This window comes from Eptesicus fuscus, chromosome 13 (genome assembly GCF_027574615.1).
Source record: "Eptesicus fuscus isolate TK198812 chromosome 13, DD_ASM_mEF_20220401, whole genome shotgun sequence".
Taxonomy (NCBI): Eukaryota; Metazoa; Chordata; class Mammalia; order Chiroptera; family Vespertilionidae; genus Eptesicus; species Eptesicus fuscus.
The window spans coordinates 41,447,602-41,469,405 of record NC_072485.1 but is presented as its reverse complement, the minus strand read 5'-3'; the positions used below and the strand labels follow the sequence as shown (position 1 = coordinate 41,469,405).

Below are 21,804 nucleotides of genomic sequence, written 5' to 3'. Positions count from 1 at the left end.
GACCGGTCTATGACTGGAGGAGCCCAGGAAAGATCCTGGTCAGAGCAGGGTTAATTAAGGGGAAGTGGGGACACTTTTTGGCCATGTCTTAGGTCCTTGGGAAGAGTAGGGCTGGGAAGCTGGAGACCTGGCCAAGGTCTCTATTCTCCCAACTGCAGGAAGTTGGGAGACAAAGTGTCCAAGATTAGGGCACCTCATAAGTCAACACTCAGTTCCCAGGCCTACCTGGTTCCCAGAGGAGGGCAGTCAGCAGGGCTGGGATAGAAGAATCTTCTCTACCTCATCCCCCCAGAGCCTCCCAATAGGAGCGCTCCTCACCAGTACAGGTGGCTTATCAGAGCCTTCACCGTGGCCCGGTTGACTGGCGGCAGACGTGCCAGGAGCCCCCGGTACCTGGAGATCTTCTCCTCCTCATCCTCAATCTCTGGGTTGGGGGAGATAGATCAGATCAGGACCCTCCCTGCCCCCTCCACCCGTAACCACACCTCCCCCCCATCCCAACCCTCTGGCTGCTCTGCCTGCCTCTCACCCCAGGGAAGAGTACTCCCTGCCCCCTCCAGGGCAAATCCTACCAGGCACTCAGGAGTTGCCAGCAACGTATAAAATGACAATAGGAATGAGAAACAGGAGCGAGGGGGAGGGAGGCTGCCTGCTGGGGCATGTATAGCCCAAGTGCATACTGGGGAGGGGCTGGAATCCTGAGACAGGAATGGACAAGTCAGCAGCACTGGCCTGGATCTCACTAGGCACGGATGTAGGGCCCACCTGAAGCCTCCAGCCAGAACAGGCGCTGGGCTCGAGTGAAGAGCCCATCAGGCAGGTCTCGCAGGAAGCGTTTGAGCGCCGAGGAGACGTTGTCCACGTGTTGCTCGCCCTCCTTGAGGTGCACAGAGCGAGCATCCTGCCGCAGGCTCTCCAGCAGCTGCTGTGTCTTCGAAGTCTGCCCACACTTGCGGTAGATTCCCTCAGAGGTCAGGCCTGGAGAGGGGTGGAGCTGAGCTGGGGGTGGACAAAACTGAGGGCCTAAGGCATTGGTCATGGGGTGGGGCCTCCCAGCTACTTTCACAGGGACTCTGGGAAGGTGAGGCTTGGCCTCCGGAACAGGGCTCACCACACTGCGTGATGTAGTCCACGCAGCGGTACACTATCACTGGGATGTCCGAGTCTCCCAGCTGCTGCTCCGACAGCGTATCCCCCGAGCTGGCCGCTGCTTTCTGGATGGACCCCAGCCAGCCCACAAAGTCCAGTCGCCGTTCTCCCTGGATATACAGTGTCCTGGGCCCGGGACAGTCAGTCACTTGGGGTCCAACCCTGCCCCACCCCTCCCAGGCTTCTCAGAGCCCCTCAGGGAGACCAGGGCTCACCTCCTTCTCTCCACCAGCACCAACACCTGGTTCTCGCTGTCCCCTTGGACGGCTGTGGAGGAGCCAGTAGAAGTGAGGCCTGGGCCTTGTTTATGGTCCCCAACTTGCTCCCTCCTGAGGCTCTCTGAACACACACACACCCCTGGGACCCACCCGCCAGCATATGGGGTCACAGGGTAGCATTCAGACTTCCAGGGAGGGGCTGGGAGCCTGGGAGCCTGGGAGCCCAGGATCCGGTGCCCTGCAGGTTGGGGCCCCAGGGCTGGATCACGCACAAAGCTCCTGCAGTTTCCGCAGTTGCAAAGGCTCCTCGCAAGGCCCCTCTGGGAAGATGGCATGGAGCTCGGAGCCGGTGAGAGAGAACCAGCCCTCCTGGGCCCGCTGTAGGCTCAGGCCAGCTTTGTAGGGTAGGCGCCCAAGTCGCTCAAAATCCCGGGCCAGCAGATCCTCAGCCAGGGGAGGCACGAACGCCTGTTGGGGAAGACCAGAGACTGCTTCGGCCACCAGCACTACCTGCCCAGACACCTTGGCTTGGGGGTGCATGCCCACTGCCCACCCATCTGCCTCCTCTCTCTTCCCCAGGGCAGAACCCAGCAGAGTGAATGAACTCAGGTGTATGATGCCCCATATCATACCCACTCAGATGTGCCCTTCTCTGGAAAACCTTCTGACACCAGAGAAGGATGTCCTTCTCTGCGCCCCCGGGGTGCCAAAGCTTCCCTGTCCTCTGCTGTGGCACTGATTATACTGTCATTGCTACCTGGACCCCATCGGTCTTCCCCATCAGCATGGAGCACCTCATGAGCCAGGACCAAGACATTCTTCTGGGTCCCCAGGGCTCTGAGAAATGACCACCAGGAGCCCCACAGACGACTGAGCAATGACTAAGGGAATGATAAAAGTCACAGGCCCTCATTGCACGGGGACCCCAGAGGGAGCCGGGCTGGAGTCCCCAGGGCAGAGCTCTCCTCTGCAGGCTCCCTGCCTCCTTTCTCTAGGACAAAGAGACCGCTGGAGGCAGCACTGTCCATCCTAAGACGGCTCTGCCTGCCATTCATTGTTACACATCTATTGAGCACCTACGGAGTACAAGGCCCACATAGTTGAGACAGGTTTCCTGACCACCCCCAGAGTGCTGCAGATTATGGTAGGCCCTGGCCTGAGAGACTGCCCTATGTCGGCTGCCCTCCATCCTGGGGGAGCTGGCATATATGGGATCTGACAGGAGGTCCCACCATACACCCTGTAGGACTCCCTTCCACCCTCCTGCTAACCAGACCCACCTTAGCAATGCACTTGACCCACTCACGAGCCAGGTCCGCACTCTCCAGTCCAAACAGATATAGTCGCTCTCCCTCCGTGTACACCTCGAAGGTGTGCTCAAAGCTGTAGATACACAGGCCAGGATTCAGCCCCACCCACAGCCCTGCCCCCACATCACTGCTATTCTCTGCCCCACCCCATTGACTGCCCTTGTGAGTGCCCTTCACCTGGCCCCCTAAGAGTTGGTGGGAAAGCCCTAGGTGGGGCCTCAGGGGACTGTGTGACTCTGAGGAGGTCCTGCCCCTCTCTGGGCTTCTTCCCAATGGGGTGGTGGTGGGGGTTAGACCTTATAAGATTAACAGTCTGTGATTCTGCCCAGGGGTGCTCACCCATGGGTGTCAGGAGGGGACACTGCCAGGCACACAATCTCGCTGGCCCGAATCTCCCCGTTGGGGGTCACTGCCCGCTCATTCTCATAGTAGCTCAGGACCCCGTCACTAAGGACACACCAGCGTCGGCTGAACTCTGGGGAGAAATTGGTCAGGGGAACCATGAGAGAGCCACCCACCCTCACCAGAAAACCACCTCTGCATCCTCCCTGGGGTCCCACACCTACCTGGTCCATGTCCTCTTCATTCTAACTCACAAGCTTCCCCCAATTTCACCTTCCTTTCTGCAGCCCTGTGACCCAGCCAGCCCAGCCTCTCCCCTGGACCACTGCAGTGACCTCTTCACTGCTCTTCCAGCCTTGCTTCTTCCAAGAGTCAAAAGTGATCTAGCACTGGCCAGTGTTTTCAGTGGTTCGAGTGCCGCCCTGCACACCAAAGGGTCTCGGGTTCAATTCCTGATCAAGGGCATGTACCTGAGTTGCAGGTTCAATCCCCAGCCCTAGTCGAGGCACATGCAGGAGGCAACCAATCGATGTGTCTCTCACATCAATGACTCTCTCTCTCCCTCTCTTTCTCTCTTCCCCACCTCCTTCTTCCACTCTCTAAAAATTAATGGGAAAAAAATCCTTGGGTGAGGATTAATAATAAAAAACAAAAAGTGCTCTAGCAAAACCAGATTCTGTCCTTCCTCAGCTCAAAACTTCCATTACCCACCCCACCGCCCTTGTCCTCAGAACAAAGTCTGTGGCCCTCGGCCTGGTATTCAAGGCCCTGCTGGGTCTGCCTGTTCGCACCTCTCCAGCCCCCTTTCTGGGCACATACCCCACCTCCCTTCTCTTCTCATCCTGTTCCTTCCCTACACCCATCATCCTTCAAAGCCAGTCCAAATGCCATAAGAAGCCTTCCCTGGGCCCCGCCCTCTCCTGTGCCCCACCTTCCTTTGCCAGCAGTACCTATTACTCTCTACTCTGCCTCCTCTTAAAATTGCTCCAAGGAGTCTGACAAGATTCCATAAAGGAAGAGAAATAGGAATCTGGGCCAGGAAAAGTAGGAGAAAGAACAGAATGTCAAGGTCATTCAGACTCATGAAGCATTGAGCTTCACACTGGCTCAGGGCTTCCTGGAACCCAGAACAAAAAAGGATGACTCAGGCAGCTACATAAATGACACCATCAGGCAGAGAGGTAGAATGGACAGTGCCTCAGGGGGAGTGAGGTGATGTACAGCACAGAGCTCCAAAGAAATCTCTCTGGGAGTTGGAGGACCTCAACCGGGGATGTTGAGGGATGCGGTGAGCAATGGTCGTGACAGTGTTCCCACAGTGGACTTTGTCTCTCATCCTATCTACAAGAACATGGCATTGCCTCTGAGGGTGACATGTCCCAGAACCTGCCCCCCAAGGCTGAGCTCCCTCTAAGAGGACCAGCCTTGTCTCAGTCACCCTTCAGCCTGTAAGGACCGTGTATATACTCAGAATTGGTGAGCAAATGGAAGACTGAGATAAGAGAGGGACGGTGCTTTAAGCTTAGTCCTCAAACTTCCTAATATCCACCCACTCCAAATGCCAGATGCCCAGCACAGGGCCCATACCAATAGGTGTTCAATAAAGGCTACTTTAGTCCAAAGGAAACAGGCAGTGCTGTGCTCTACAGTGTTGTGCCCTACTTACATCCTGATCATGCCATTTATTAAGCACCTACTATGTACCAGACACCACATCTGGGAAGCCCTCCAGGTTGACTCTGCCAGGGTGCACATGGTACCCTCATGGGCCCATCAACCTGGCCAGCACTGGCTTTTCTGGCCTTGCCACCATGCCAGAATGGCACCTTCCCAGGCACCCACCTTCCCGGGCACGGCGGTCCTGCAGCGGCTTGACAGCGGAAGCGGTCTTGTAGAGGAAGCCACTGTGGCTCACAGTTGGCAGGACAATTGAGTAGTGCTTTTCCAGGGGCTTCATCAAATCCAGCCGAGGTACCTCTTTGGGGAAGGGGGAGGGGGTGTAGAAAGGCTGGTCATACTTGCCATCCAAGGGGCAGCCCATCACCCATACCTGGGTTGGGCATCCAAGCTTGCCTTTAAGTCACCAGACCCGGATCCCCTGACTAGCACCCTCAGGACCTCACTGCCACATCCAGGATTTTGCCCCAGCCGTTCTCCAATTCTCCCCCTCAGGTGCAAATTCCACCCTGCTCCCAAGGCCCAGCTCCAGGACCAGGAAGTCTCCCTGACTCCCCAGCCCGGCCCACCCCACCCTCCCTGTTGCCTGTCGAGGCAAAGGGCCAGCACACTAGAATGAGGGGGGCCTTAGGCAAACTCGATAACAATCCCCAAAGGGAGGTTTATCCCTGATGATGCAAAGCCTAAGGAAGCAGCCTGGCTGCTTCAGTCCCAAAGCCCAAGCCAGCTGGGTGGTCTCCTGTGTCTCCCTGGACACCTGGGCTCTCTCCAGCCCAGCACACCCCACCCACCCGTGGCCCTGAGCCCAGAGCCTTGGCCGAGGAGCTCCACCCTCAGTCCTAGGATGTGGCCCCAGAGGCCAGTCCTGGGCCATGACCAGCAGCCCTCAACCCCACTGTCTCCTCCTCATCCACCCCAAGAGTGGGAGCCAAATGGGACCCAACACGTCTGTGACAGAGACCCAGACAGAGAAGTGGACAGGGCTGCTATTGTAGGTCACCTGCACATGGAGAAATGCAATACCACATCACCGCACCACCCCCCCACACACACATACACACAGCAAAACCGACATAGCAAAACAGACACAGTCTGCACAAACCCCAAAGCCCTCAACACTCCCAAGTGCACAGAAACAGATCCACAGCAACTCAGAGACGCACAGGCGCGGGCACACAGATGCAGCACTGAAAGCCCACACTATAGGTCAGGGAGAGACCCACAAAGACAAAAAGATGCAGATGCAGAGACAGAGACACAAAGGGACACATGTATAAAGAAGCAGCCAGATGCACAAATAGACACTACATGCAAATCCAAACACACCCCAAATCACACACGCTGTTGTACCAGGACCCTCAAGGAGCTGCAATTACAGCTGGAGTGGTATGTAATCAAACCTCACAAGGAGATACACAGCCCCCAGACCCCCACTGGCATCCCGTCCAAAGGCCCAGAACCCAGCAGCAGGGAGGCCCCATGCCTCAAGGACCCCCCCATCAGTTGCTCACCCGTGGTCCGGTTGTTCCGAAGGAATTCCATCTGCAGTGTCTGCCCCGCCTGCTCGGCAAGAGCCAGGGGTGTGGGAGCCTCTGGGTCCCCCGAGAAGCAATTGACCCCAGCTCCGCAGCCCAGGAGTGCCTGGGTCTCGGCCAGGTCTGTGGTAGTGACTGCGGCACACAGGGCCTGGGAGGGGCGAGGAGGGAAGGGTCAGTTTCAGCAGGAGTGTGGGGCCCGTGGGAAAGAGAGTATGGAGCAGAGGGGGGGTGGGGGGGTTGCGGGGGGGAGAGAGGATGGATGAGGAAGGAGGCACCCAGGTCTAGGGGGACCCAGCCTCAAGGTGGAAGAGAGAAGACGGAGGAAGAAAAACAGAAGAGAGGAGGAGGAAGAGGAAAGCCCAGGGAGAGAGGGTGGACAGGGGCTGCCCAGCAGAGACCAGGATCCCAGCACCCAGGGCTCACCCAGGACCCTGTCAGCTGCCAAGCCTGCTCTCAGGAGGATCCCAAGCTCCCTCTGCCTTGTGGAAGGGCAGAAGGGGTTGCTTTGTAGCTAATTCCTCCCACATTTGAATTCCTCACCGCCTGCCCAGCCCTCTGGACCAATGGGAGTTGCCGCCCCTCCTAGCTGGCAAGTCAGACTGGGCTGGACTGGGGGCTGGACGCCTGGGTTCCTGGGAGGGGGAGGCCTGGCTCCCACTGGGCTTCTAGCTGGACTGAGCCTCCGGGGTGGGGCTTTTGGGGGAGGGGCTGAAGGCCGACAAGAGGTCACAAGTGGCATGCCCCTGCCTTGAAGCAGGCTACCTCCCACTCAGGCAGAGCCAGCAGGACCCAGAGATTGGCTCCCAGCCTGTCAGGGCCTGGGGCCTATACGGGGCCTCATCTGAGTGGGGTGTGGATGGGGGTGGTCAGAGCGACCAGCTGTTTTTCATGAGCCTGACAGGAAATAGCATCCCCATCAAGTTCACTCCTTTTGGCAGGATACAGAAGGAACAGGACAGGGTGCGGGAGACAGAGGAATCAGCAGGGGAGGGAGGCAGACAGATGCTGGGGATGTGGTCTTAGTCCAAGGGTCAGGCCTGGCTCCTCCTTTCTTTGCCTCAACTCTCCCTGTAGCTTAGATACAGCCTATCTGCCCTCTGGGCCTTAGTTTCTCCATAGGCCAGCTCATCACTCAGAGCTGGTGGAAAAGATGGACTATGGGGGTGAGAAATGTGGGGACAAGAAGAAAGGGGGTGGTCTCAAGGGGCCCTGACAGTGTAGGGAAAGGGGGTTGCTCTTAAGGGGCCCCAGAAGCCCAGTGAACTGACCTTGTCCAGCTCCTCCTGGTTGCCAAAGAGTGGATGGTAACGGCGGTACTTGCCCTTGAGGTATTTGGCCTCCAGATGCTGCCGTCGGGCACTGGGGCTGCTGTGGGGATGCAGGGCCTCACTGGGAGGCACGCTGGCTGCCCAGAAGCAGTTCCCGGCGCCATTGCCCAGCTGTAAGAAGAGCTACAGGTGTGGACAAGAGGTTAGAGACAGCCTATGACCAGGGGCCCCGTGACCTGCGAAATCTTGGTTTTGAGGTTGTCAGGCTTATGGCTGGGAGAGCCAGGCCACCCACCCACTTTCCCATCAGGGAAGCTGAGGGGCAGGCTGCTTGTTGGTGGCCTAGGGTGCTCCCTCACCAACCCTGGGCCTGAGCCCAGATCCTCAGCTCAGTGACAGGACAAGAGGCAGACAGTCTGAAGGTAAACATCCCAGGCCTGGCTTCTGGTTGGGGGCCTTGCTACTTCCACACCCAGTCCCACATCTGGAACACTGCATTCCTGAGGCTATCACAGCTGGGGGAGGGCTGGCTAAGATGACAGCCAATGGGGTGAACAGGGATTCTGAAACCATATCCTGTCCAATATTCTTCTAAGACATTCCCTAGGGGCTGGGTCTGCAGCTCCACCCCACATAGCTCCAGAATCCAGACACACCCCTGTTCCTGGGACAGAGCCCTACAATCACCACCTGGGCTCCTATCGGGAAAGAGGGGCAGGGGCAGATTCTGGAGGATTGCAGGGGTCTAGCATTCAGGATACTAGTTTTTCATTCTTTCACTCTGCTGATTATCTGTTCCACTGCCATTTCCTGCCCACCTCCCCTTGCCTCTTTGTCAGGTCTTGTGTGGGGTGCTAGAATGCAGAAACAGTCCCTGCTGCTGCTGACTCACTCAGTGACTTTAGGCAAGTCATTTTCTCCCCTGGGCTTCTATCTCTGCATCTATAAACTGCGGACTCTAACCCTAACTCACAAGGGATGTGACACCCAAATTGCTCTGGAGTCTGCAGCTGAGCTGGGCTGTCGGTCCAGCCTTCTGTTGCAGGTTCTCCCCTGTAACTACCACAATCAGTACCTGGGAACCCCAAGTACACAGGCACAAATGTACATGTGAGTGTGTGCCCCTAAACACATATCTCATATCCACTGGCACATGTGAGTAGAGATGAAATGAAGTATTTTAGATTTTGCAGGACACAGTGTCGGTTGTATAGTCTTTTTTTTTTTTTTAACAACCCTTTAAAACTGTAAAAACATTCTTAGCTCAGTGGCCAGTTTGCTGACTGCCAAGAATCAGCTTTTCCCAAATCCACACCCACTAGATGGTCCCAAAGGTCTCTGCTAGCTCTAGAGTGCGAGGGTCTGGGAGATGGAGGAGGTGGGATTGGGAGACCCAGGCAGCAGCTAGATCCCCAATACAGGTGAAAAGCAGGGGCCTCCCCACCTCGATGAGTGTTTCTGTCCACACCTTCCTGTCCATCTTCAGGCTCCGTACCTTGGAGACGCCAGCACCCATGCCACGGTGCTCCCCTGTAGACAGAGGGCCAGACTTGGGTCCTCTGGGCCGTTTCCTGCATAGAGCACTCACCTCCTTCCCCACCCCAACCCCCAGTGCTCATCCAGGGGCAGACTGGGAGAGGCCACAGGCAGGACCCAGGGGCTAGCCCTGCAGCTCCACGCCACACAGCTCCAGAATCGAGCTACAGAACACTGCTCCATGCACCGCAGGACTGAGTCCAGCAGTCATCACCTGGGCTCCTGCAGCAGCCCCCCAGCTGGCTTCCTATGGCCAGTCTTGGCTCCCTGCAGGCCACTCTGAGCGAGCGCCATCTCTTTAAAATGCAAATTCCCTCACAAATCCCTTCAAACCCCTCCAATGGCTCCCAGAATTAGATCTAAATTCCTTACCTGATTCTCCTCCAACTTCATCTCATGCTTCCCCCTATCCCACTCAGCCACATTTTCTTCCCTCTTCTAATCTTCCAGCTCATTCCTGCCTCAGGGCCTTTGCACTCACTGTTCTGGATTCTCTTCCCCCAAATCCTCAGGGCCTGTTCCTGACATTTAAATCTCAGCTGACATGGGGAGAGGGCTTACCACATATTTTCTGCCTAGCACTTCTGTTGGTTTGTGTATGTATTTTCGGTCTCTCCCCTCTAGAAAGTAAGCTGCCTGAGAGCAAGAACCTCGATTGTCTGCTTTAGGGTCTAACCTAAGAGCCCAGGACAAAGTGGCACATAGTGAGCACTTCATAAATCTCTGTGGAGTGAAAGGGGAGGGGGAGTCGGGATTGAACGGAATACAACCTTGCTCCCTACAGCACCCACAAAGGACCCTTGTAGAAGAGAGGGGGCTGGGGGCACTAGGAGTGCCTGGAACTGCCTGGCTCAGGCTTCAGCCCCCAGGCACCCTCAACCTCCATGACCGATGCCTTCCTAAGCTGGTCTCCAACCCAGTCGTTCCTTTTCTGCACCCAGATCTCCTGGACGTCTGCCCTAGATGTTCCACAGGCTTCAGGGCTTTTCACTGAGCTCGGAAACTTCCCCAAACTGTTCCTCCCCCAGATCCCCACCTGAGCATTGTCAGCTCCTAAGGGGGCCAAATCCCCAGCACCTGACACAGTGCCTGGACATCATAGACCCTCAGTAAATGCTGATTGAGTAGATTAATGAATCTTGAGTTCCAACCTCTTTCTTTCCCATCCTCCTCATCTAATCTGCCACTGGAAATTTTACACCACAGATCCTAAACATCTCTGGAATACTCTCCATCGCTCCCCCAGACCAGGCCTCCTCCTCCTCTCTCTCAGCTCCAGCAGCCGCCTCCTTATTAGCCTCCAGTGTCACTCCCTCTAACTCAGCTTCCAACTTGCCAGAGTCTATTGCAAAAATCTGACCAAGTCCTCCCCACCGCTGCCTGCCATCCCCCTCTGGATAAAACATCAGCTCCTCCCTCCACCTGGCCCCTACCAGCTGCTCCTACATGGCCTCCTTCCACTCTTCTGATGGGGCAGGGGTGCTGGCCCCCAAGAGGCCTGGGCTAAAATGCAGACTCACTTACTTGCCAGATGACCCCAAACGAGCTATTTTCCCTGTCTATGCCTCAGTGCCCCACCTATGATGTGAGAAGTTAAATGCCTGCCTTGCAATCCCAGTGGGAGAGGCTTGGCACACAGGTGCATCTTAAACAATCTCTGACTGCTATCCTCACTCCAGTCCCTCCAGCCAGACAGACCACCTGCCACCAGACACACCAGCTCTGTCATGCCTTGGCCCAGTGCTCCACCCCCAGACACACCTGCACAGCGCTTGCAGATGACGACACAGAGGTTGATGGAGGCCCAGTCAGGCTGTGCAGCCCCGCAGTCAGCACAGAATCTGTTGGGGGCCGCGGCCCAGATGCGCTCGGCCACCTCTGAGGTAGACAGGGCCTCGGCAATGGCTCCCTGCATGGCCTCCAGCCACTGCTCCTTTTCTAGTTCTGTTTCGGCTGAGAAGCTGGAGACACAGGAATGGGAGGAGGGAGGTCGGTGGAAAAGGGCTCAGAAGGATTTGGGGGCAGCATAAAGGGGCACAGCATGAAGTTGGAGAAGCAAGGTGTTGAGAGCTCATCGTCAGAAGAGGGAGTCATCCTGGGTCAGTGAGGAAGACGGGTGTGACAAAGGCAAGGGCACACTGAACCTGAGAGATGTGTGAGGGTTGGGGGAGTCCCGAGGGGCTCTGTCCCACCCAGGGAGTAGAGCAGGCTGCTGGGAAGAAATGATACCTGGGCTAAGACTTGACAGATGACAAGGGCTTAGCCAGGTAAAGCGGTGGAAGGGCACTCTAGACAGAGGGAACACCATGTGCAAAGGGGCAGGATGGCACATGGGAGATTCTAGGACCTGTGGGCAGGATGGGCAGACTGGCAGAGAGGAGGCAGGGAGACAGATAGGGACAGGCCTGTGCCAGGCAGAAGTCAAAATGCACCCAGAGGACAATGGAAAAGCACTGGAGGGTTTCAGTGGGGAGGAGTGTGGGAAAGAGATGTCTTCTCCTCGGGCTCTTTCTTTCCCTTTTGTCCCCAAGTCGAGTGTGCACATTCAAGATTTGGCTCTACCCGTAATCCACCGCCATGGCCCAAGAAGGTGTTGCCGCTGCAGATGTAATGGGTTGCTAATGCTGCTTTATGAGAGGCGCTGAAGACCAGCCACCCTCATCCACGAAGGCCTAGCAGTGGAATCTGCGAAGCTGCCAAGGCCTTAGCCAGGTGCTAAGCCCGACTTCGTGTGCTTGCATCCAACTGTGTGAGCCTACGTATGTCAGGTTGGTGGCCACCCTTGGTGCTGAACACCAGATCAACTGAACTAAGGCTGAGACAAGGAACTCAGTGAATGGGCAGGCCCTGTAACACCGACAGAGAAGGAAAACTCCGGAAAGTGGTTGGTTGCAGTTGTGTGGTAATTAAGGATGATGGTAAAGAATCTCAGGCCAAGGGTGTCATCAAAAATTACCTCAAATGCAAGAAATGGATAAATAAAACCTTAAGAAAAAGGAAAAAAGACCCCTCTGGTAGTCAGAGACAGGTAGCCAAAGGGTGAGGATGTGTGGAGCCAGAGGGCTCATAGGCCCAGAGCAAGATGGTGAGGGGCAGAAGGGAGGGACCAGATGGAGGTGAGAGCAATGGAGGCAAGACAGGGGTGATGATGGGTATACACAGGGGTGAGTAGGAGAGACGGGGGTCCTCGTGGGTAAGAGAGGGGGCCCAGGAAGGACCATGAGTTCAGGAGGATGTTAAAGGCGGAAGATGTCTATAAAACTATTACACATGCAGACCTAGACCTCATGAGAAAAACCCTGCTAGAAACAGAGATTTGAGCTAAGAACAAAGGCAATGACGACAGGGAAGGTGAAGGGGATTGGAGGTGCGGGGGGAGGGTGTTGGTGAGGCTAATGTTGACTGAGCAGTTACTGCACATCATGTCAGATAACAGCTTTACAAAGATCACCAGGATCCTACACACAGAGGAGGCAACTGAGGCAGAGAGAAGCCAAGTGATCTGCCCCGTCATATAGTGGTACAGTGGTGTATATCACCTTAGATGTTACAGACTGAATTGTGTTCTAAAACCCATAGGTTGAAGCCCTAACCCCAATGTGACTGCATCTGGAAAGGGGGCCTTTAGGGAGATAATCAAGGTTAAACAATGTCATAAGCGTGAGGCTCTACATCAAACAGACTGTCCAACCTATGAGGGAAGGCGGGGGGTGAGTGGGTAAGAGAGCAACCAAAGGACTTGTGTGCATGCATAGAGCATAACCAATGGACACAGACAGTAGGGGAGTGAGAGCATGTGCTAGGGGGTGGGGGCGGCTGGGGTGAGGTCAATGGGGGAAAAAGGAGACTTATGTAATACTTTAAACAATATAAAGAATTTTTTAAAAAAATGAAATTTAACAAAAAAAAAAAAAAAAGAGTGGGGCTCTAATCTGATAAGACTGAAAGGAAAACCAGACAGCTTTCTGTCTCCACATGCGCACAGAGGAGAGACTGTGTGAGGACGCAGAGAGGAGGCAGCCATCTGCAAACAAGGAGGAGAGACCAACACTGACAACACCTTGACCTTGGACTGCCAGCCTCCAGAGCTGTGAGGACATAAACTTCTGCTGTGGAAGCCCCCAGTCTGTGGTATTCTGTCATGGCAGCAGAGCTGACTAATACAAGGATTTGAACCAGAAATTACACAGTGCCTCAGAGGTGGCGACTAAAGGCCTGGGAGTGGGCAAGCCTGCTCAGGGAGGGGACAGAGGACAGACATAGACCACAGAGACACAGCTGAGGCCCAGGAAACCAAGATGGTAGAGCCTTGGAGGTTCAGGAAGTTGTCCCCAGGACAGGTCCCAGGAGACAGGAGGGAAGAGCGGCCTTTTATCTCAAGCAAGTGCAGACGTCAGACAAACACTTTCGAGGGTCAGGGCAGACCAGAGGGACAGCAGGGTGGGTGAGTGGGTGGTGCACAAAGCCAGTATGGGCAACTCTGGGAGCAGGTGGCAGGGAAGGGGGACAGTGATAGCCAGAGGTGGGTAGGGCAAAAGTGAGATTTCTTAAAAGGGAGGGGTCAGAGCAGGTTAGCAAGCGAAGGTCAAGGACCAGCAGGGTGGGCAGGGCAGGGCAGGGCAGGGAGGAGAAATCCACCCCACAAGAAGGGGCAGCTTCCCACAAGATGAAAACAGTGAGAGGGAGTGAGGACGCAGGTGAGCAATGGAGGCTCACCTGAAGATGCGGTAGGGGGTAGTGAGATCGAAGCTACGCCGGTCCACTTCCTTCACATTGCCCACGCTCATGTCGATGAAGGTGATGCCGATGCCCAGGTGGTACTCCTGGCAGGCAGGTGGGAAGGAGTGAGGGCAAGGCCTGGAGGGTGGAGCTCAAGGCCCAGGAAGGGGTAGAAAGGAGGGGGAGGTGGTACCTTAGGAATTAGAAAGTGGCTAGAAAGGAGATAAGAGTGAGATCAGGGATCTGGGCCTGGGTAAAAGTACCCAGGCTCGGAGGCCATGTAGCAATAGGATGGGAGGGTAATACTCAGGGACCAGGCAGGGGATGGAATCAGAACTTAAGGTAAAAAGGAAGACAGGGCTGGCTTGGACAACGGAAGAGAAAAAGGGGCAAAAAAAAACAGGACTAAATGGCCAGGTGGGCAAGAAAGAGGCTGAAGTACCAGGTGGACATGGGACATGGCAAACGGACCAAGTAGACAAGGGAGAGGCTGAGGAACCAGGTGGGCATGGGGTGGGGTTAAAGGACCAGAGTGGGCATGGAGCAGGGGAGAGATTTAGCAGCCTGGCCCACCCTTCATACCTCCAGATTCTTGTAAAGCTGCACTTTGTCCCCAACCACAGCCACATACAGTTTATTCTTGATGCCGCGCAGCTCCAGGCTGCCAGCACGGTCCGGCGGCTCTGAGCCTTGAACACCCAACAGAGAAGCACTAGACAGCCGGGCCCGGGCACGCTGCTCGGCCACTGCCTGCTGCAGGGCCTGCATCCACTCCTTCCGCTCCGCTGTGGGCAAAGGGGAAGGAGTAAGCCAGAGCTCAGCTTGGCAGGGGGCCCTTTAAGAACAAGAAAGCCTGCCCAGACTGGCTCACCTATCTCTGACTATACTGAGTTCTCTGACTTGGACCAATCCCGGGGAGCCAACCTCAGGCTCCAATCCCTGCTGACGGCTTAAACTGGGCAAGCCTGCTTTGCCTATTTGAGCCCATTTCCCCCGTAAGTGGAATTTGATTCTGAGGACTTGGTGGGTATCTTAAGCACAGAGCCTCAGAGGGTACCCCCTTTTGTCCCCCTCCTCACAGAGAGTTGACTCCTCTCTGGGTTTTAGGTGGGAGAAGCAGATTTTCCCTGGTCCTCCCCGCCCTTATCAAGCCAAACTGCTAGTCTTCTGCCGGTCCCACTCCCCACCATCACTCTCTGCCCGGAAGGCAAAGGTCCGGTTGTTCGTGATCACTTCAAACTTCTGGTCCCCAATGGCAGCCACCCGGGAGATGCAGGCCACAGAGATAAAGCGCTTAGAGTAGGCATCCTGGGAAGAGAGAGGAGCTGTACTGTGGAGGGTCCCCAGAGGCCCAGCACCCCCTGACTCCCTCAACCTTAGTTGAAAGGAAGGCTACAGCTCTGTTTCCCATAGGAGGTCAGCAACAACCCCTACCTTGGCCCTGACCACAGCCCACAGCTGGCTGATGGGTCAGAAGAACATGGTTTAAGGAGTCAGACTGGAGCTCTGGTGAGGACTCATCTGGGGAGGGACTCTGCCTGGGTCCCATGTCGGGCCAGGCTGGAACAGGGGGTCGCATCAGGACCAACAGGGGCCTTACCTTGTTACTATCAAAGTATTGCAGGTAATCGACATCCAGTCTCACCCATCGCTTCTGATATATATAAGACCTGGAATGGCAGAGGGACAACAGAGCAAAGGATCGGGGATTAGGGGAGGGGCTCTAGGGTTACCCTAGCCCCCTCAGCCAGCCGTGTACAAAGTTAGGAACAGCCAGGTCCAAGAGAGGAAGAATCCCAAATGGTCACTGAGAACATGGACTTTACAGCTAGAGTGACTGAAGTTGGACTCAAAGTAGGACTTCCCAATATTAAGGGTAATAAAACATAGGTCTCGTGGGGATCATCAGTGGTTAGTCTGCATGGAGGGAGTCCTGCTTGAATACCCTTGATCCCTCTGATTTTCAGATCCATGACACCAGTGTAGAACAGTATGCAGTCCATGCAAGGCACCAGCAGGACCCAATAAGGCCTCACTCACCCCTGCGGTGGGTTCTTGTCCAACCAGCCAGACTTGATGACCTGTGAGATGGGGGTGGGACCCCCGGGCAGCCGATCCATGGGTTGGGGTGGGAGCTGGGGGGTCAGGAGGCTGCTGGACAAGGATGAGCTCAGGTGGCTGGTGTGCCATCCACCACTGGAGGAAGAGGAAAGGGAATGAAGGGGCCGAGGTGGGGGCTCCAGTGGGGTAGGGGCTGAAAGATGGGGAAGCTGGATGGGAGAGCCACCCAAAAGAGGTGGACACTCACTTGGGGATGCCCTCGTAGGCCTGGTCATCCTCTTCTTCATCCCCCTGGTCGTCCGACAGTTCCTCTCCCTCGCTCAGCAGACTGGCCACACGTACAGCACGTGGGACTTGGCTCACTGGAAGCTCCTCCTGCCCCCCGCCCCAGATCCACTCAGTGTCATGTTTCCTTCAAGCCCCAGATAACACCTACTCAGGGGCTGCCACACTCCCTTCTGTCCACTCCATTCTGGACCCACACAACTTAGCACACCTCCTCATTTCCTCACACTCCCCTCTTCCCACTGGCAGACTGCACAGGGGCCGAGGGAGACAGGGCCACACCAGGCAGATCAAAGACAAAACAAAACAAAACTAGAAAGACTCAGGGGTGGAGAGTTAAGACACTCAGAGAGGGTGACACTGGAACATAGAAAGTGAAACAAAGACAGAGGGACCGATCTCTATAACAGCCATGCTCAAACACCAAGGAGAGAAGAGGCCATCCACATGCACCTGAAGATTGGAGCTGGAGCCACAAACCAAACCCCCCCAGATTTCTGGCCCAGCAATGGAATTTGGGATCCTGTGCCTGACCCCTGACCGTGCATGGCAAGACAATGAAGGGGGAAGGGAACTCTCCTGGAACGGTTGCCCATTCTCTATCTGGTGGTCCCCAGGGCCTGCAGGCAGCTGAGCAGCCTGGCCTCACACTAACAGCAGACAGCCCAAACCCTAACCACCGCCTGCCCCACCTTCTTGGTCATCACGCCAGCTGGGGCTCCTGGCCCCTCCTCTGGGGTCTCATCGTAGTCAGGGTCATCTGGGGAGAGAAATGCAGGGGGGTAAAAGGGGAAGACTTAGAAGGAGCCTGGTCTCCCCTCCTGTGCCCTTGGGCCTGGCTTCACAAAGGCCATCCCCAGCCAGAGACCCCCCACTCCCAACCTGGCCTGGCTTTCAAAAAAAGGCACAGGAGACAGGAAGTGCTATTTATATTCCTGGGGCCTCACAGGACGTCACTAGAGGGTGCCTGGCCACCACAGGGAGGTCTGAAGAGGTGGCAAGCTTGGGGATCAGGGGTGGGAACTATTCACAAAAGCAACATGAATTGAGAATCAAGAGAAGTGGACAATCATCAGGGGCAAACCAACCATGATCATGGAAAACAAGCCCCCTCCTCCCCGAACCATGGGCAACTCAGGAAGTTTGCCATGTGCCCGCACCTGGTCAGAGAAGTAGGTCAGATAAGTGGGTGCTGCCCCTATTTTGAGAATGAAGGGAATGATGCTTACCTGTCCAGGGCCACACTGGGGGTCAGTGGCAGGGCCCAACCAAACAGGGGATGCAAACCTTGCATCCTTTCAGACTCCTTGAGGGCCAGAGCCCAGGCCACCCCCTCGGAGCCCCAGGCCTGGCTATGGCACTCACCGAACTCTGGGAACAGGTGAAGCGGCTTTTGGGGAATCTCTGGGAGGCTGGGAGATGGGGGCTGGGGAGGCTCCCGGGGGAGGGTGGCCGGGGACTCCTCAGGTTCTGGCTGAGGAGAGGATGACAGTGGTGATGACAGTAACTCCTCTTCTTTGTAGGGAAGGCTAGAAACAGACCAAAACTGGGCAGTAAGAGATTAGCTCAGTGCCACTGAGCACTGAGCCAGCATCACTACGCGACAGAGCCAGGACTCAACCCACTGGGCCCCAGCTCACCTGAGCTCAGCAAAACGCATTCATTCCAAAAACTCAGACAGGAGCCTTCCTCCACACAGACCTCCTTGCCCCACTCCCCTGCCCCACACCCTGAAAGCTCCCCAAAGCCTAAAGGAAGCAGGCACCTCCCTTGGCTGCAACGCTGTGACATGGTCACCTGTCCCAGAGCTCTAGCTTTTAGCCACATGCACCACTCTACGAGAGGAATGAAGACGAGAATGGCGTGCCCTAGCCGGTTTGGCTCAGTGGATAGAGAGTAGGCCTGCGGACCGAAGAGTCCTGGGTTCGATCCCGGTCAAGGGCACATAGTTCTGTTGTAGGCTCCTACCTGGCCTGGGTCTTGGTCAGGCCTCGTGCAGGAGGCAACCAATAGATGTGTTTCTCTCACATCAATATTTCTCTCTGTCTTTCTCTCTCTCTTCCACTCTCTCTAAGTCAACGGAAAAATATCCTTGGGTGAGGATTAAAAACACCAACAAAAACAGAATGGCATGTGGGTGGTTTACTAGTACATCCTAGCCTGGGGAGTCAGAGAAGGCTGGAGGAGGTGAGGCTTAAGCTGAGTTTCTAAGGATAAGAAGTCATATGTTGGCAAATGGTTGAGGGAGAAATGAAATGGACGTTGAGGCCAAGGGAGCAGATCAGAGCTTCAGAAACCAGGTCCGGAGGTCCCGAGTCGTGGGTCTCTGGCTCAAGACCACCTTCTCTCTTGTCCCGGACAGATATTCACCAACCTTAGATGCCCCAGACCGCGCAAACTCACCTGATACCACCACAATCCTCTTAGAGCACCCCAGTTCCCCACCTCTGTTATCGCTCCCCCAGGAACCCTTCCCCGACTCTCCTTCGCAGACCCCTGGGCTCCCAGAGCCACAGTGCTCCTGTCTGTCTCAGCACAGACCAGACTGCTCCCTGCAGGCTGACAGTCCCTCAAAGGGCTCTGGCACCAGAGATGTGGATTAGAACCTTGCCTCAGTCTTAGGTCCTGTGTCCCAGGGTAAGCAAGTAGCCTCTGTGAACCTCAGTTTCCTCTTCTGTAGAGTGGGGACTCTATTTCCAACCTGGCAGGGTGGTTGGAGGATTAACCAAGACAAGGAGTGTCGGATGCCAACATACAGGATGTACAGGGACCACCAGTTGGAACAAGGTGCCTGAGCCTTACAGCCCTGGCCCCACCCACTGTCTCTGCTCGTGTCCAGCAGGGGCTGAGGAGGAGCACCAGAGTGTGTGGGCAACGTTCCCCACGGGTTATTTTCAGCCTGGTCTATTGCCCAACGTTCCTGGCAGTGACTGACAGTGTGTGACTGACTTACAAAAGCAAGGAAGGGCTGGGGTGTGACCATGATGTCAGCCTTTGCTCCTGCTGTTGCCTCCTCCAAGAATATCCTTCTCCCTGGTCTCTGCCTGGGGAACATCTACTTATCCTTTAACTCCAAACTCTGAAAGACTTCCTGACGCCTCCTTCATGCTCCGCGCCTGCCCATGTTTCCTTCCGTATGAGCTTTAGACAACTGTGCTGGCACCTCAGCCGGGAACTGACCCCTGAATCTACAGTCCACGTGCTTCTTAGGACACATGGCTACTGCCGTATCACCGTGTACTCTAACCGTCTCTTCTCCATGTGTGGGCAAAGAATGAATGAAACTCTTCCTTTCTGTGTGAGAACCTGACCTTCAGCTAGCTTCCTTCCTCACTCTGTTCCCCTAGAAACCTGCCAAAGGCGGCATGGCAGCCATGTTCTGAGGTGACACTGCTGTTGGCGAAGGTGGCCTGAGGGAACCGCACTGGATGGGGAGAAACTGTACGTGTTCACCACAGTGAAGAAGCGGGAGCTCTGGGCTCCTCTGAATGTGGTGGTTTGTACTGGGCACATCCCATGCAGAGACCTAAACCCGCACCAGTGGGGTTTTTAGAAGATATACTGGCCCCTTGGGGCAAGACTTCCTAAGCCAGAGTGGCTCCCACACCTGCCCACTGTGAGTCTCTGTGCCCCTTGAGCTGTCTCTTAGAAGGTCCTAGAGAATGGCTCCTAGACAGCTGTGTGAACAGTGGCATTGACTGCCATGAGGACCCCACAGCGAAGGAAAACCTGCCACTGCCCTGGTGGCCAGCTGTTCTCTCCCTATATGCTTCTCAGGGAATCTGATGCCACAGGGGCTTATGTTAGTCTTATGGGCATGAATGTTCAGTTGGACCTGAGAAGATGCCCTGTGGGTATGCACCAGGCTGTCTCCCCAACTTGACCCTGAGTCTCTTTAGGGCAGGGGCAGCATTGGACTTCTTTATCCTCACAGCCCAGTATAGGGCGTGGCTGAGTCAGCAACAAGAGCATGTTGAATGGGTGGGTGGGTGGGCAGAAGACAGAATAAGTGGGTGAATGGATGGATGGGTGAGTAGGTAGGATGGATGGGTGAGGGCTGGGAGGAAAACAAATGAAAGGGTGAATGATGACCAAGAGACTGAGTGAGTCCTTAAAGGCCCAAGGGTGTTGGCACAGCTAGTCAGGTGCAATGCTCTTGACCTCTTGACAGGCAAAGCAATCTATCACACACAGCCTCCCAGATTCTAAGAAGAGGCCCTTGAGGGTCTGGCCTGATCAGCTGAGAGCAGAACTCCAAGTTGTCGGGCCGGGACCAGTCAGACTGGCCCAGAGGAGGTGGGGACAGGTTCCACCCCTTCCAGCCAAGCAGGGCTGAGTGGGCCTGGTTTCCAAGCCTCCCCCAGGACTGCGAGCCAGCACTGAAGGGAAGGTGGTGGCAACACAGCAACCTCGGAGCCCAAGCAGCCTCAGTCCTACCACCTCCGGCCCTCAGTCCTCCCCCATCACCATCCTGACCATCTGCCCAGCCTGAGGCCTCCCCAGCATGTGGGCTCCCTGAGGCAAATGCCATACTACCCTATGCACCATGGTGAGCCCAGCACCCAGCAGGCATTAGGAAATGAGTGAACACCTGGATTAATTAATTCTTATTGTGTGTGTATGTGTATTCCCAACGGTCTTCAAAGTACTTTATATGAGTTAATTCAGCTACTCATCACAAGGGCTCTATAAGGTATGGCTTACTGTTCTCTCCACTTTACAGCTGAGGAAACTGAGGCAAGAGAAACAAAATAATTCGACCTCCATCCCACAGCTGGGATTTACACCCAGGTAGTCTAGCATCACCGCCTGCAAGTTCAATCACCAGTGTGAGGCAAATGAGGCCACAGCCAGGATCTGAGGGCTTCTCTGAGGCTGACCTCCTCACGCCCCACCCCAACTCAGAATCTAGGCAGCTCTGGAGCTGACGTTAGGTCCAAGAGGGAATGTGATCACAGCTCTGATACCTGTTGTGACCATGGCAAGAAGGGAGAGGTAACACGTGCAAAGGGCTCTTCTTCCAGCAGAGCCTTCACAGGAAAAGGACTATGTGCCAAGAAGGCAGGAGCAAGGGGCCCCTCATGGACCTCCAGACTTCATTCTAGCCACCTCCTCCAGGAAGCTTCTGGCTCACCCCTGCCTGCCTACCACAGGAACCAGGCTGTGCTGAGTCAGGGCCAAGCCCAGAAAAGGAGAAGTGGTGTCAGGAAAGCACAGCATGTGGGAAAACCCCCGGGGAAGGGACAGAGTCCGTAGAGTGCTCCAGCCCCAGCTGGAATCCTAGCCACTCAGTGCCTGCATGCCCAAGAACAGCCCCAGCTCCAATCTGCAGCTGAGGCCCAGCTGGGATGTTGCCCACTGACCTCTGACCCATAGACCAGAAGATCAGCCCCAACCCTAAGCATGTGCTTGCTCAGTGTCCTACTGCCACGTCTTTGCTCAAATGGCTCCCTCTTCCTCACTGCCCTCTCCCTACCATCTGTCCATGGAAAGCCCATCTGTACACAAAACACAAACACAGCTCAACAGGCCTGAGATATCGATACAGAGCTGCTTTCCCCGGCCTCCACCCGTGGCTCCCCTGCTCTGCCAGCCCCTTTCTCCTCTATCCAAGTGACATGTGGACCCATCTGCTCTCCCCACTATGCCCATAGCAAGACTGGGCACTCATGGGCAGGGGCTGATCCACCCCAGCCTGGGC

The 21,804-nt window shown here is 55.6% G+C and overlaps 1 protein-coding gene and 1 pseudogene across 1 annotated transcript in view; one reads left to right on the top strand and one right to left on the bottom strand.

Moving 5' to 3' along the window:
- Positions 1–21,804, bottom strand: part of ARAP1 (ArfGAP with RhoGAP domain, ankyrin repeat and PH domain 1) — a 62,266-nt gene that overhangs the window by 9,918 nt on the left and 30,544 nt on the right. The window contains exons 4-23 of the mRNA XM_054725125.1: positions 17,469–17,632; positions 16,796–16,863; positions 16,066–16,193; positions 15,798–15,953; positions 15,358–15,427; positions 14,945–15,065; positions 14,340–14,542; positions 13,755–13,861; positions 10,800–10,999; positions 8,947–9,032; positions 7,503–7,685; positions 6,208–6,382; positions 4,862–4,996; positions 3,017–3,152; positions 2,648–2,750; positions 1,640–1,835; positions 1,365–1,416; positions 1,112–1,275; positions 766–978; positions 319–424 (exon numbers count right to left, since the gene is read on the bottom strand). Coding sequence (XP_054581100.1) covers positions 319–424; positions 766–978; positions 1,112–1,275; positions 1,365–1,416; positions 1,640–1,835; positions 2,648–2,750; positions 3,017–3,152; positions 4,862–4,996; positions 6,208–6,382; positions 7,503–7,685; positions 8,947–9,032; positions 10,800–10,999; positions 13,755–13,861; positions 14,340–14,542; positions 14,945–15,065; positions 15,358–15,427; positions 15,798–15,953; positions 16,066–16,193; positions 16,796–16,863; positions 17,469–17,632 — 2,766 coding nt within the window. The remainder of the gene's footprint in view (positions 1–318; positions 425–765; positions 979–1,111; positions 1,276–1,364; positions 1,417–1,639; positions 1,836–2,647; positions 2,751–3,016; positions 3,153–4,861; positions 4,997–6,207; positions 6,383–7,502; positions 7,686–8,946; positions 9,033–10,799; positions 11,000–13,754; positions 13,862–14,339; positions 14,543–14,944; positions 15,066–15,357; positions 15,428–15,797; positions 15,954–16,065; positions 16,194–16,795; positions 16,864–17,468; positions 17,633–21,804) is intronic.
- On the top strand, positions 11,616–12,081 carry LOC103293646 (40S ribosomal protein S12-like; annotated as a pseudogene).